Genomic DNA, 15,968 nt, shown 5'->3' with positions numbered 1-15,968 from the left:
GTCCTCTTTGCCCTCAGCTTTTGAGCAGTGTTTACATTCCAGGCTACATGGTCGACGGGACATGGCATCAGCATTACCGTGGACACTTCCCTTGCGGTGCTCAATAGCGAAGTCATAACTTTGCAGTCTCTCAATCCACCGAGCTAGCTGTCCTTCTGGATTCTTAAACTGTAGTAGCCACTTCAGCGCTGCATGGTCCGTTCGAACTCGGAAACGTTGCCCATAGAGGTACTTGTGGAAATGTTTGACGCACTCCACCAACGCTAGTAGTTCTCTCCGAGTTACGCAGTAGTTCCTCTCTGGTTTTCCAATCGACCGGCTATAGTAGGCAACTACATTCTCCTGCCCATCAATTACCTGCGACAGTACGCCTCCTATGGCATAACCACTAGCATCCGTATCCAAAATAAACGTTGCACCTGGAACGGGATACGCTAGCATAGGTGCAGTACATAGCCGTTCCTTCAGAGTTTGGAAAGCCACCTCCTACTCCTTGTTCCACTCGAAGGCTCTATTTTTCCTAGTGAGCTCGTGGAGGCTATTAGCAACGCTAGCGAAATTCGGAACAAATCGGCGGTAGTAGGTGCATAGTCCAAGAAAACTTCGTAGTTCGTGCAGGTTCCTAGGTCTTGGCCAATCCTTTACTGCTTCTATCTTTTCCTTCGAAGTACAGGCACCCTCCGTTGTCACCTTTTGTCCCAAGTAGTTCACCTGCTTCTTGAACAGTGAGCACTTTTTAGGACTCAGCTTCAGACCAGCGCCAGCTATCCTCTGGAAAACGTCTTCCAAATTATTCAGGTGTTCCTCAAAGCTTTTAAAAAATACGCTAATGTCGTCTAGATACACCAAACATGTTTTCCAATGCAGTCCTTTGAGCACATGGTCTATAAGTCGTTCAAAATTGGCAGGAGCGTTGCATAATCTAAAGGGCATCACCGTAAATTGCCACAGACCGTCTCCAACGCTGAAAGCTGTCTTCTCCTTGTCCTCGTCACTTACCACCACTTGCCAATAACCGCTCTTAAGGTCGAGTGTTGTGAACCACTTTGTTCCAGCCAACGAGTCCAGAGTATCATCGATCCTGGGAAGAGGATAGCTGTCCTCTTTCGTCACATCGTTTAGTTTCCGGTAGTCTACGCATAACCGCATTTGACCATCCTTCTTCTTCACAAGTACTACCGGCGAACTCCATGGACTCGCTGATGGTTCAATCACACCACTCTCGCTCATTTCTTTTATTATTTGGATAACAGTTTCACGTTTGGCAAGTGGAACTCTCCGAGGAGCTTGACGGATTGGCCTTGCATCGCCAGTATCAATGCGATGTTTTACAACGTTAGTCCTGCCTGGTTTGTTGCCATCCTTGTCGAATATGTTGGAGTATCTGCGGAGAAGTTCCTTAGCCTTGTGCAGGTATTTTTCTTCCAACCCTTCCGTCCATGCATTAATGTCTTCCGCAATGCCATTCTCGCCAATGGAATCGCTTTCAGGTAATTTTTCGCAGTTGAAGATTGCCTCTACCTCTCGACATTGCCCCAGTACAGTTCCTCTTCGGAGTTTAATTGGTGATTTGAACTCATTGAGTACTCGAACTGGAATGCGTCCATCTTTTTGGGTCTTAGCCAGGGTTTTACCAATAAGTACGTCCGGTGTAGAATTTTGTGTTGCCTCGACAACCCACAATTTGTTGGTCCCACAATCTCCATCAATCTCCGCCCAAACAACTGCTTCTGACTTACGTGGAATCTGCTCGCTTTCCTCTAGGATCACTCGCTTGCTGCTGTACGGACCATCATACCCAAAGCTAAGGGGCACTTCCATGTTGTTGTACTTCATGATCCTGTTCTTCATGTCGATCTCCATACCTTGATCCAATAAAAAGTCTAATCCAATGATGACTTCATCCATAATCGCCGCGACTATGAACTTGTGTAACACCGTTACATTCCCTAATGCGACTTTGCATGTTACCTCTCCCACAACTTGGGTGTCCTCACCAGTTCCTGTCCTAAACCTTGCTCCAGGTAATGGCATTACCTCTTTAGTGACCAAATCAGATCGAATGATGGAATGTGATGCGCCCGTATCCACAGTTAGTACTCGCTCATGTCCGTCCACATATCCACCAACAGTAACGTTGCTCGCTTTTCTGCCAATTTGCGAGCGCCCCTTGCTGTTGGCCCTTTTTAGTTTAACGACTGATTGGAGTTGGATTCGTCTCCTTCAGCCCTGCGTTTGCGTCCTGCTGAATTGTTGAGCCCACTGGAACTTGCGCAGAAATCGCGGGCGAAGTGGCCTGGCTTTCCACATTTAAGACATTTGCCAGAGCCATGCTTTTTCTCGCCCAGCAGTTGGATAATCTTCTTCCACTTCCACGCGATGTGCTTTGTAGGCTGGTCTACTTAAGAGCGCCGCCGTTTCACGCGTCTGAGCATACGAGACAGTTTCAGCAAATGTTGGCTTTGGATTCGCATACGTCTCTCGCTTGGTATACACGTCCCGCATTCCGTTTATGAACCTCTGAATTTTTACTCTTTCGAGGTGCTCACCAGATGCATCTCCAATTGCCAAATGAGCCAACCTTTCAATCTCTGAGGCGAATTCCTGTAGAGTCTCGCTGGATTTATGGCAGCGATTCTCCAGCTCCATCTGGTAAATATGTCTCCTGTGCTCGCTACCATATCGTCTTTCCACTGCACCCATTAACGCATCGTAACTGTTCCTTTCACAATCAGGAATAGTCTGCAAGATTTCCGCTGCAGGTCCTTTTAATGCAACGAACAGTGCAGCGGATTTATCCTTCATGCTGCAGTTGTTTGCTGTAGCCGTCTTTTCGAACTGGAGCTTAAAGACTTGGAAAGTAAACGTGCCGTCAAAGGATGGAGTCTTTACCTTGGGCGCGCTCGTCGAAGTAACTGGACGATTCAACTGCATATCTCGGAGACGACCTTCCAATTCTTCTACCTTAGCCTCAACTTTCTCTTTAATTAGCTCTTCGATTTTGTCGAGGAGCGGCAACCTCGATTTTATCCTGTCTCTCTCTGAGTTCCGCGTTATCTTTGAATAAATTCTGCTCTAGCTGAGTAATCTTTTCATCTAGCTGCGATGACATGTACATTTTCTGTGCTTCCAGCTGCGATGACATGTGCATTTTCTGTGCTTCCAACTGGGACGAAATTGCAGCCAATAACGTGTTCATGTCCATAGCTGTTGGTGAACTAGGAGCCTTTTGCTGTTCTTCAACCTTTCCGGATGTCTGATGCACATCCTTCGACATGCAGCCTCATCCTTCTGTTCGTCCTTTGCGGATGTATCGTCGGGTTTACCCTGGAAGTCGTATTTGTCCACGTCGATGCCTTCACCTTCCATAGCCTCCCGCAACCGGGATAACAATTCCACTTTTCTTCCGGAGGTGGCCAAATTACGCTTTTCCAACTCCTGTTTCAGCTCCTCAATCTTTAAGTCCTAAATTTTCGCCATTTTCAGTAGTTTATCCTTCGGGATTTATTTAACAATCCCACTTCTGACACCAATTGTTACGATTATCCTTGAAACCTCGTCCGGATTTCACAAATCTTTAGGTTCGTATCGCTGGATTGCTAAATAAATGCTAACGATGACCAAATTGTAGTACAATTAACTTTATTGTACAACAAACAATTTACAATACTCGCTAATACCGTAAAAACACTTTACAATACTCGTTAAAGCAATTACAACGCTTACAAAACTTGTTAACACAATTAAACTTATAGCTTGCTTATTCGCAACTCACTTTACTTGTAGCTTGCTGAATTGTAACTAACTCACTTCGCTGTGGAGGCGCCCTTATATACCTGCGCTCGCACTTATGGCAACTCTAGAACGTTCTGAAGTTTATCGCTCATTCTCTTTCCCTCGCTGTTCACAGTGTTCATCCAACTTGACGTTTCTCTTTGTGGAACTTTCTACGTTATTCCTCGAACATTCTGCCTATTTCTCGTTGTTCGCTTCGCGTTGTCGCAGTATTCGTCACAATACATAATACATTTTAGCAAGTTTTGGCAGTTTTTATTTGGGATTACGCGTGTGTAGTCGGGATTACGCGTGTGTGACCCAAAAGCATTGTACAAATAACTGAACCATACCCAACAAAAGGCCGTTTGCTTGTTCAAATTTTCGATTATAAGAACAAAATATTTTAAATAAGCAAAAGATTAATAATAAAATTTTAAGGATATTGGATATGGTAGCACGAAATGTCACAATCTGCTTAATTTTCAGGTTGTTAATATGGCGACGAAAAAGTGACAATGGAACTACCTTCTTTTTTGTATCATGGACAATTCCACTTTCAACCATGATACAAATATTTAAAGGTAGTTTCACTTCTTCTTCTTAGCCGCCATTGCTCCCATTTGACGTAAACTGTGCTTTTGGCATTTTCTTTTGAAATCGAGCTACCATATTCTTTGACAAAAGTAAAAAAGTGATTGATTACCTACTTAAAAAAAAATATACCCCTTTATTCTAGAACCCGAATTTTCGTAATTCGTAATTCGTAGCTACGCTACGAAAAACGAAAAATTCACATGCTGCAACCCTTGCGGAAACATGTGCAGCATTGCCAGCTATCAGTTGTTTTTCGAAGATAGCTGAATGGAGGAAAACAAAGTGGAAAGGAATTAAAAAAAAACACTCATGAAGTGCTTATTTATAGTAAAATTGTTTGATTTTACATATTTTGAAGGAAACAATGGATTCTATTGCATTTGCAATTATAGCAGCGGAGTAAGAGCGCGCTATGGGAATGATTTCACAAAGATATGCGGAGCTGCCGGGCATAATAACCATGGGCGCGTCTATGTCAGCTTCTGGTTGAATTGTTGAACCACAAGCCAGAACTACTCCTATGCCTGAAGAACTGGTTCTCAACCCAGTTAATGCAATAACAGCTTCTTCCAAGCCAATGAAGACATGCACTTTGTTAGGTCACCACCTGTTGCACTTGCTTCTGCCTTCGGCCGCGCTTAGGGATTCGGATTATGCGTTTGGAGACAACAACCGAAAATCATTGTACAAATAACTAAACCGGACCCAAGTTTCTCGATAAGGGGCAACAAAGATTCTGTTTTACTCGTTTATATAAAGCAGTGTATAAAAATATACGTATATGCGAAGGGCAAATTTATCTGTTTAAATGAACACCATTAATATTTCCTGCAAACACACATCGATTTACGTCTTTTATCTCGCCTCCGACACAAATTGTTTTCGTACAAAATTACGCAAAAAAGCTTACTCGTTCGTTTTTAGGCATGGCATTGTTACGAATTTCGAAAGTTCGAAAATACGATTCGGACTGCAGCATACTATTTCTGCGATTCGTAGCAAAATCCGAATACGAAAGAGTTGCAGAATAGGGGTGATAATTATTTAAAAGAAATAAAAGCTTTTAGCGATAGTGAGTATAAAACGGAAGGTAATTGAAACATTACATTATATTCACATAAAATATGCATTTACTGTTGTTAATTTTTTTGTTGTGTTTAGTAAGATGAGCTGCATATTTAGGAGCTGCAAAAATAACAGAAGAAATTGCGAAAAAACTAACATACAGTTTTTTCGACTCCCGGCGGTACCACATATGCGGGAAAATTGGATATCCGCGTGCATGGTAACTGAAAACACGTTACCAAAAGTATCGTTTGTTTGTTCCGAGCACTTTTCCGCGAAAGATTTCAACCGGAGGAACGGATGCGCCCAATTAGAGCGAAACGCTATACAAGTAGGAGTAGAGTGAGTATGCTTCCCTAGAATCCGAAATAAAGCAACATCCTACTTAGTTTATTAAAGGACCAACTGCATATAATATATCATGTAAAAGATAATGCTTCATTTTTGGTGTACCTTACATTTATAGCAATTTAAATCAATACGCAGCTCTTTTAATACGAACAATCATGTAAGTATATTTACCTCGTGTGTTACAACTTACTTATTAATAAAATAAAAATTCCTTAAAAAAATATTAAAATTTCCAAAATAATTATTTGATTAGGTGGCAGTGCTACTTCAACAATTTAAGAAAAGTAGAAACGCCAGTAAGCACAGTTTATGTGAAAAAAATTAAAAGTGAAACTACCTTCTTTTTTTGTATCATGCTTTCAACCGCGTTTCGCTCTAATTGGGCGCATCCGTTCCTCCGGTTGAAATCTTTCGCGGAAAAGTGCTCGGAACAAACAAACGATACTTTTGGTAACGTGTTTTCAGTTACCATGCACGCGAATATCCACTTTTCCCGCATATGTGGTACCGCCGGGAGTAGAAAAAACTGTATGTTAGTTTTTTCGCAATTTCTTCTGTTATTTTTGCAGCTCCTAAATATGCAGCTCATCTTGCTAAACACAACAAAAAAATTAACAACAGTAAATGCATATTTTATGTGAATATAATGTAATGTTTCAATTACCTTCCGTTTTATACTCACTATCGCTAAAAGCTTTTATTTCTTTTAAATAATTATCACCCCTATTCTGCAACTCTTTCGTATTCGGATTTTGCTACGAATCGTAGAAATAGTATGCTGCAGTCCGAATCGTATTTTCGAACTTTCGAAATTCGTAACAATGGCATGCCTAAAAACGAACGAGTAAGCTTTTTTGCGTAATTTTGTACGAAAACAATTTGTGTCGGAGGCGAGATAAAAGACGTAAATCGATGTGTGTTAGCAGGAAATATTAATGGTGTTCATTTAAACAGATAAATTTGCCCTTCGCATATACGTATATTTTTATCCACTGCTTTATATAAACGAGTAAAACAGAATCTTTGTTGCCCTTTATCGAGAAACTTGGGTCCGGTTTAGTTATTTGTACAATGATTTTCGGTTGTTGTGTCCAACCGCATAATCCGAATCCAAAAACTTTAACATCACGTGTAATCAAAGGATTCGAATTTTATTTAAAATAAATGTTTCAAATTTCCGAGCACTATCTTATTAATAAATTCGGTTTACACTATGCACTTTTTTGCAAATTTCGACGTGGGTTCTGCGCAAAAATACTGTGGATGGCGTAGCCGGAGTGATGTGTACATGAAGTGTTATGTACCTTTGACATGAGGAAGCCCCTCTTCTCCGGCAACACAGAAAAAGAATTCTACTTAGTAAGGGTTACAATCCCTAAGCGTGGCCGAAGGCAGAAGCAAGTGCAACAGGTGGTGACTTAACAAAGTGCATGCCTTCATTGGCTTGGAAGAAGCTGTTATTGCATTAACTGGATTGAGAACCAGTTTTTCAGGCATAGGAGTAGTTCTGGCTTGTGGTTCAACAATTCAACCAGAAGCTGACATAGACGCGCCCATGGTTATTATGCCCGACAGCTCCGCATATCTTTGTGAAATCATTCCCATAGCGCGCTCTTACTCCGCTGCTATAATTGCAAATGCAATAGAATCCACCGCTTCCTTCAATATATGTAAAATCAAACAATTTTACTATAAATAAGCACTTCATGAGTGTTTTTTGTAATTCCTTTCCACTTTGTTTTCCTCCATTCAGCTATCTTCGAAAAACAACTGATAGCTGGCAATGCTGCACATGTTTCCGCAAGGGTTGCAGCATGTGAATTTTTCGTTTTTCGTAGCGTAGCTACGAATTACGAATTACGAAAATTCGGGTTCTAGAATAAGGGGGTATATTTTTTTTGAAGTAGGTAATCAATCACTTTTTTACTTTTGTCAAAGAATATGGTAGCTCGATTTCAAAAGAAAATGCCAAAAGCACAGTTTACGTCAAATGGGAGCAATGGCGGCTAAGAAGAAGAAGTGAAACTACCTTAAAATATTTGTATCATGCTAACGCATTTATCTTTTGTAGAACACAACAATGATTTTAAATTCGTTTTACTTTTTGGAGCTAACCAAATATTTTCTTTCTTTAAAACATTTGAAAAACAACTAAAATTATTGGAATTGTACAACATAGAACAACGTTTTATATCATTTTCCTTTTCAGAAAAACGAAGATACAAGACTTTTTGATTTACGTTTTGAATATTTGGGTTGTGTTCCAAAAAGTATCTGTTTGTTCGAGGCTGGTACAAAAAAATGAAGGCGGCGCGGCACCACCGACCTTTACAGCTTGAAAGACCAAATACCAAGGAATTCAATTGTATGATTGAACTTAACCTTTAAATCAAAACTTTAATTTTTAAACGCTTTTTATTAAATCCTTTAAGCACGTTTTTAAAGTAGAGTGTTTTGGGTTTTATGTTATGAATTTTAAAATGTACTATTTAAAAGGCTTAGGGCCGGTTTTACAATACATATTTTAGCTGAACTTAAGTCTAACTTAAGATTTTGCGTTTCACCAACCATTTTTTGAGCAAATCTTAAGTTCAACTTAAGTTAAACTTAAGTCGCGGCCATGGGCGACTTAAAGTAAACTAATTCGACAAAACAGCTGATTTAGCAAACAGATACTTATGATAAATTTTGATTGTAAAGCAAAACAATTTGTCGGAAAAATAAAATAAAGGCACAAAATGGATTTTGATTTGAGTTGGGAAGATGATAGTGATTCGGAATACGAAGAGGCATACCAGCAAATCAATTTCATTTGGACCGAAATTTATTCTCCTCTTATTTTCTGAAATTTTTGTTAATATATAGTTCAATATTTTATATTTCTTCGCTCAAATATTACACATTAAATAAACCGCATACACTATCTCCTCAGTTGTTTTGTATTTTAAGAAATGTCAAGACATGTAAACAAAGCATTTTTTGTGGTGCTGCCGTACTTTTTAACAATATATTTTCCATATTTAAGTACGCATTGTGAAACGCAAACTTGAACAAAACCTTAAACTGTTCTTGGCTAAGATTTTTCTCAATTAGAACTTAAGTTTAGATTTGGGTTGTTCACACTTGCCTGGTTATTAGGTTATCTGGTTATGTAGTTATATTTTTTATTTAGTTTACAAGAATAACATACACTACAGAATAATAATTTTTACCCAGATAACCTGATAACCAGGCAAGTGTGTACAACCCAATTGTCTAATCTGATTGTAATTTTGTGAATATTTGGTGGAGTGGCAACTACTACAATTCATTCATGTTTAATTCAACTTGATTGTTTTATTCTAATTCGTTTTTTTGGCTATTTGTTATTAAAAGAAACTGGTCAAAGTGCTATATTGCATCTACGTTTAATAAGTAACTAAATCCGAGCAACTAAACACTGTTTATTTGGTGTGTGGCATTTTGTGAGCAAAAGCAACGATTTTTTCCCCATTTTGAATAGGCTCGCCCGAGGAGCCCCGTAGTCGGAGGAGAAAGAAAATCATACCATTGAATTTCTTTGTTCTTCTCGAACAAAGAGATACTTTTCGGAACCCAACCCAAATATTCAAAACGTAAATCAAAAAGTCTTGTATCTTCGTTTTTTTGAAAAGGAAAATGATATAAAACGTTGTTCTATGTTGTACAATTCCAATAATTTTAGTTGTTTTTCAAATGTTTTAAAGAAAATATTTGGTTAGCTCCAAAAAGTAATACGAAATTAAAATCATTGTTGTGTTCTACAAAAAATAAATGCGTTAGTATGGAAAAACCAGGTGTCTATATAGCTAATTGTGATTCTTGTCATTGTGTTTATGTAGGTCAAACTTGCCGGTGTTTAAAAATTAGATTAAAAGAACATTTAAATAGTATAAAAAATATCGAGCCATATAAAAGTGGCCTGGCAGAACATATTTTGTTAGAAAAGCATAAAATTAATGAAAATAATTTTAAAATAATCGGCTCTGAATTAAATCGCAACCGCTTAGACATTTTAGAATCTATTCACTCTTCTTGACTTTAAAGTAAACTAGTGTTGTATTTATGTATAGGTGCAATCCCGTATTCCTCGGACTAAAACTAGTAAAACTGCCAAATAATAAAAATTCGCTCAGAGCGAGCGAGTAACATTGAAAAGTACGGGATCGCTTTCTAGTGAAAAATGGTAACTTCTGTCAACTTCAACATAACCTCCAAATTTTGCTTGTAAATTTTTGCTTATTTTGTATGTAAACACACTCAGCTCACACATGTAAATAACCAAAAATACTTTCAAATTCATTAGAATCCACTTAAACAAGTAATTAAATACTTCTCAACATGAATTAGCAGAGTTCACTTTTCTTTTGTTTACAATTTGGTTGCCAAACACACTACAGCTGATCGTTTGACATTTACCAGTATTTACCAGCAAAAAATTCTCGGACTAAGACTGGTAACTTCTGACAGAGAGAGAACCGTATTTACTCTCTTTTTTGTCCTCTCAATAGTCAGAGAACCGAGTACGGGATCGATTTCCAGTAAAATCTGACTGATTCTGACTATTTCTGACTAGTCCGGACTCGTACGGGATCGCAACTTATGTATTGGTCAACGCATTCACATCACATTTTTGGTTTTAGTTTTAGTTGAAATTCTGACTGTCTGATCATGATGTCTATGAGACAATTAAAAATAAAATAAATAAAATTTAAATAAATTACTAAATAACTATAAGGTGTTTTCTTGTGTTTCAATTCAATTGATTATATACATAAGTCATTTATTGCTCAGAATTCATCTTAAAATTAAAAATCAGTTCATTATAAACTCAACCATGAGTAATCGACGCACCAAATTTTGCAACGTAAAAATAAAAAAATTATAAGAGTCACACTTTTATTTGTGAAAATTTCCCAATTTTATCTCTGAATTATATACATATTTGGCTTGAAAATATGTACGGTGGTGCTTTTTTTGTCGAGTCATGCGAAAGTTTGAACTAATTGAGAATTGCCCATATTCTTGTACTCGGCGTGTCTATATCATATTGATTGTTGTGAACGTTTTCTATTCGTTTTTGTACATAACATATTTTTTCTTTGCAATTGTTGCTATGCCACTTTTCTTCGTCTTCTTTAGGCGTGTTTTATTTGACCAGAAAATTAAGCTATTAGCTTATTTTGTACGGAAGACTTGGCTAAATCTTCCATACAAAATAAGCTAATAGCTTAAATTTCGCGTCATATAAAACACGCCTTTTGACGCCTTCAAAACGCTGCAAGCAGTGTGCGAACTGTAAAATTTTTTTTTATTGGTAGATAAGCCTTCAAAATTGTGGTAGATTCCAAAACACTGTGATAGATTCCAAAACACTGTGGTAGGCAAGGCGAATTTATACAAGGTGGTGTTACCGGAGAATTTAGATTTTCGTCGCGGTACTTCTTAATGTCAAAATCAAGGCGAATCAACAACCACATGTATTTTGTATCAGGGTCAAAATGTCAAATCTCAATTCGCCTCAAAGTTTATATGTATTTTGTTTTCGCTAATCATGGGCATGCTGTCAAATCAGTAAAATCAAAAATAAAATACATGTAAGGCGAAGGAAAGAAGAAGAAATCAGCAGATTCGACAACACCACCTTGTATAAATTCGCCTTGTTCAAAATGATGTGTTTGTTGTAAACAAGGCGAATTCATATTACAACAAACACATCATTTTGACATTAAGTACCGCGGCGAAAATCTAAATTCGCCAGTAACACCACCTTGTATAAATTCGCCTTGGTGGTAGGTCTACATCACAACTGGGCAGCGTCTTATCGCGATTTTAGCAATTTCAGCAACACACAAAAATAGAGCTTTCGTACGAGCATTTGTTTGGTTTTTCAACTGTCAAACTTTTACTTTGCATTTGGCACAGCAAAATTCAATTTATTTGCACACCATAGCAAATTTTTCCACCCCGTCTCTCCACGGAGAAAACAGTTACCGATTGGCACAGGCCCTAAGTAGAAGTTATAGCTGTTATTTCGGAGATCACCACATCTCCTCATAAGTCTTCTTCAACCGTGGTCACTGGGATACTACCTCGGATTACAAAGCAAGTAGTCTACCCGCTCAGCTAAGTTCACCACGTAAACTGTTGTTGCAATTTCAGCAACATACAAAAATAGAGCTTTCGTACGAGCATTTGTTTGGTTTTTCAACTGTAAAAATTTTACTTTGCATTTGGCACAGCAAAATTCAATTTATTTGCACACCATAGCAAATTTTTCCACCCCGTCTCACCACGGAGAAAACAGTTACCGATTGGCACAGGCCCTAAGTAGAAGTTATAGCTGTTATTTCGGAGATCACCACATCTCCTCATAAGTCTTCTTCAACCGTGGTCACTGGGATACTACCTCGGATTACAAAGCAAGTAGTCTACCCGCTGAGCTAAGTTCGCCACGTAAACTGTTGTTGCTTTTTCCACTTTTTCGAATTATGTTTTCATATATAACTATTACAAAAAGTGATATACATGGGTCAAAATAAAAGGTTCACACTCACACTGAAGTGTGTAAAGTGCTTAATACAAGCTTTTGATACATTTTATAAGTTTAGTGAATACCGCTCATGAGTGATAGAATGCAAGATTGCGCATTCCCGGAGCGATGACATTTCTCAAGTAAAAGTAAACAAAGCTGAATAGGATAAAAGAAAATGTCAGTACAGTGAATCTTTCGATAGGGAACGTGGTATAATTGTGCTAAATAATAAAATATATGATTTCGTCGCTCGAATAAAGAAACGGTGTAAATGCCACATACACTATTATTCGATAATTGCACCATAGGATAGACAATCCTTTAATCTATTAGACAAATCTTTAGTTTTCTTGAATATCTCTTTGGCTCACTAATTTATTCCCGAAAACTGAAATTGTATTCGTATGGTTTGTCATGGTTTATAAAAACTTCCAATTCATTTTTCTCAAAACTATACTTTTCATGTTACACTATTTCATTATTCCAGCGACGATTTATAATGAAAAAAAAATTAAGAAAATTTTAAAAACAAGCGATTTTTGTGAAAGTGTTATTGAATTTCAATGCATTTAAAGTTTCTGAGCCATTGTTTATTTTTACTTGAGAATTGCCAAAATCGATAAAATCAAAGTAGTGGTTTGCGGTATGCGCCACCTTTATTCCCTACATTTGGGCAATTCACAAGGTGTCGTATTTGTCGTGTTTGTCGTGAAGTCATGATATTTCATGACAGTTGTAAAAATGTTGTTATTGTTTTGTGAAGAAAAATAACACATGACGATACAACTCTGCAACCTATGTTTATTCGGTGTTATGTGAGGTTAAGTGCTGAGATATAATAAATAATCGTAACAGGTGTTCAGAACCGTCGTGTTTTAACACAACTTTTGTTAGGAAAATATAACTTCACAACACCTTGTGAATTGCCCAATTGTGAATACCACTAGTATTGCCTGGAAATGAAAAGTATTTCATAATATGGCAACGCTCGCATTGGAAAACTATTCCTCCGACGCATATTAATGCGTGAATAAACGAAAGTTTAATCAATTAAAAAACTGCTTACCTTTTGCATTTATTTGTTTATTTTGCCCGTTTTTTGATGGCACAAAAATAATTAAAAATTATGAGAGGGACGGAACTTAGAACGTAGAAGTAGAATCTTACAAGCACTGAACACGCCAATTAAGTAGCCACTGTGAAGTTAACCCGTGGAAGACTAGAGCTATTGCAGCAGGGTCTGGTACGATATATTGAAATTTAAAATGTCCAAGAATGTCAAGAAAAAGTGCCGAAAATAAAAAGGTCGAAAGAAAGTATCGAAATAATGAATGAAACAATTGCGCGAGCTTTACACATCATTCATTACATTATTTCGACAGGATATATATCTTGCTGTTTTGAATTTGCTCCAGAACCACCTTATGGGGAATTTACAAGAGGCGACCTTACCGACAACTTTAAGTTGGATGCGGCAAATCACATGAACCAAAATACAAGATCACGCGGGCAGGAGAGTAGCCCGTTAGATTCGCATTAAGGAAAAAAGTTTAACGATTTTGACATTAGCCGTTTGTTTACATTTCTTCGTTGTTTACAATTTGGTGGTGGCTTTTTACTGCAGTTTTCTTCATTTTCGCCTGTGACAACGTGTGTACACATAAGGTAAAGAATAATTTAACACAACGACATGATTTATAGAAGAATTTGCATAATAAAAATGATTATTCATGCGTTCAACAATTTCGCGGTTTTCTTCGTTCTCTTCGTTGTTTACTTCTTACAACAAAGATGGCGTCGAGATTTCACCAGAACCGTGGAGATTTCAGCAGCTAGAAAATAACTTTTTTCTTTCTTTCCTTCCCGCGTGATCTTGTGTCTTTCGTTTATGGCAAATCATGTGAATTTCCAATCATGGTTGCCACACGCCAAAATTTTTTTCTACCAAAATCTCTTAAGTAAAGTTAGCAAAAGTTACCAAATCTTCACTACCGAAATATTCACCTCTGCACTGAGAAAAAAATATACTGAAAAAAACTTACTGAATATACTTACATACAGCAAGAATCTGTGCACTTATGTAATAAATTCAATATTTTTATAATTTGTCAATTTTTGATTATTTATCAAGAGCTCTCAGTTCTAGCACAGAAGTTCAAATCTATTTTCTAAATAAATTATCAAGATTGAAAATCCTATTGACAATTATAATATTTTTTTATTAGAAAATATTTTTCTATCAACTAATTACTGCATGGGCCTATATTCTCATTTTCGTTGTTCGTCTTTTCGACAGCGTAGGAGTATGATGTAATGTGGAGCGATTTTCCGTCATCCCTTGCCAAATTTGGTTTGGAGACAAAACCGGTATCTGCACTGTGCCATCTTCAGTGTCATTTTTCGTTCGGAATGTGCCGATATTTGAACCTGCGACTCACGGAATAATAGCACCGGCCCACAAAAAAAAAGTTGCGGGTGCTTTTAACCGTCCTTTTGACGCGTATAAAATTTCGAGTAAATTGCGAAAATTGCTAATTTTTTGCTATTTTTTTCGGTGTACTGTACGTGTCAAACGGACCTCAGATTCGGATCCAGTGGGTCGGAATACATTCGGTAGGTGGGTCTGGTAAAAGGACGCGAACTTTTTTTTTGTGTGCCGGAAAATTGCCAGATTGCCGAATTTTTATACCATTTTTACTGAACTACTGTCGCAAACAGTCTTTCCAGTATTAAAATGTGAGATCGCAAAAATTCGATAGTTGTTTTAGAAGTGTAGCCCGTAGTGCTGCACTGCAATTCAAATATTTCCAGTATTCGAATATGAGATGACTCTAATTTTATCAAAGTAATTTTGTAGAATTGTCAGTAGTGCTGCCACTGAAACTCGAAGGGTTTTTATAATTACGCACATGAAAAACCATGGTGAAATTATACAAGGTGTTGTATGTTATGACAAGCTGGTTTGAAACTCCCTTACTAAATGTTGTATTTTGGAAGTAGGAGGGAAACCGGGAATAAAAAAGGCCGTTTTTTCAAAAAGTACTAAATAAAGTCCGCTTTTGTTTATGCTAAATGTAGAACAAAACTAAAAATTGTGCATATTATTGTCATTCATAAGAAATGTATATTGTGCTGTATGTGTACAAGTATACGCATGAACGAACGAATGAAGATCACCCAGGACGGCGTGCGAGAAAAAAAGTATTTTTTTGGCAGTGACGTAATTTTTTCGCCACCGTGTCAATGAAACGGAATGAAACCTGTATGTGAATGAAAGAACCGATTAAAAAATGACGTCATTAACTATTATTTTTTTTCTCAAATGCAATTACAAATACACGGTTGCCTGGGTGATCTTATTAGTTTATCACCTTCTGATTCTAATACCGATTTAAACAAAACGCTTGCTTTATAAAGTTCCATTTCAGTTATTTTTTAATTATAATTCAAAACTACAATTTACAAATTTTCTCTCTTTTAAATTAAGTGAATAGTTTTTTGTTAATTTTTGTTATAACGTTAGATATCATCATCAGTCTTAAATATGTACATATATGTTTTAGTCAGAATTCATTATTAAAAACAATAATCACGTTTTTAAATTAAAGCACATTTTATTGAAAAGACT

The 15,968-nt window shown here is 37.2% G+C and overlaps 1 protein-coding gene across 1 annotated transcript in view; it reads right to left on the bottom strand.

Annotated features, from left to right (window-relative positions):
* Positions 1-13,758, bottom strand: part of LOC118734088 (diphthine methyltransferase) — a 239,010-nt gene extending 225,252 nt beyond the window's left edge. Inside the window, 1 exon segment of the mRNA XM_036463793.1 lies at positions 13,407-13,758. Within this exon segment, the coding sequence (XP_036319686.1) occupies positions 13,407-13,415 (9 nt within the window). The 5' untranslated portion in view covers positions 13,416-13,758.
* Between the last annotated feature and the right edge of the window lie 2,210 nt (positions 13,759-15,968).

This window comes from Rhagoletis pomonella, unplaced genomic scaffold (genome assembly GCF_013731165.1).
Source record: "Rhagoletis pomonella isolate Grant_MI unplaced genomic scaffold, Rhpom_1.0 Rhpom_scaffold_00002, whole genome shotgun sequence".
NCBI classification, from domain to species: Eukaryota; Metazoa; Arthropoda; class Insecta; order Diptera; family Tephritidae; genus Rhagoletis; species Rhagoletis pomonella.
The sequence above is the reverse complement of the archived record's forward strand: the minus strand, read 5'-3'. Positions and strand labels throughout refer to the sequence as shown.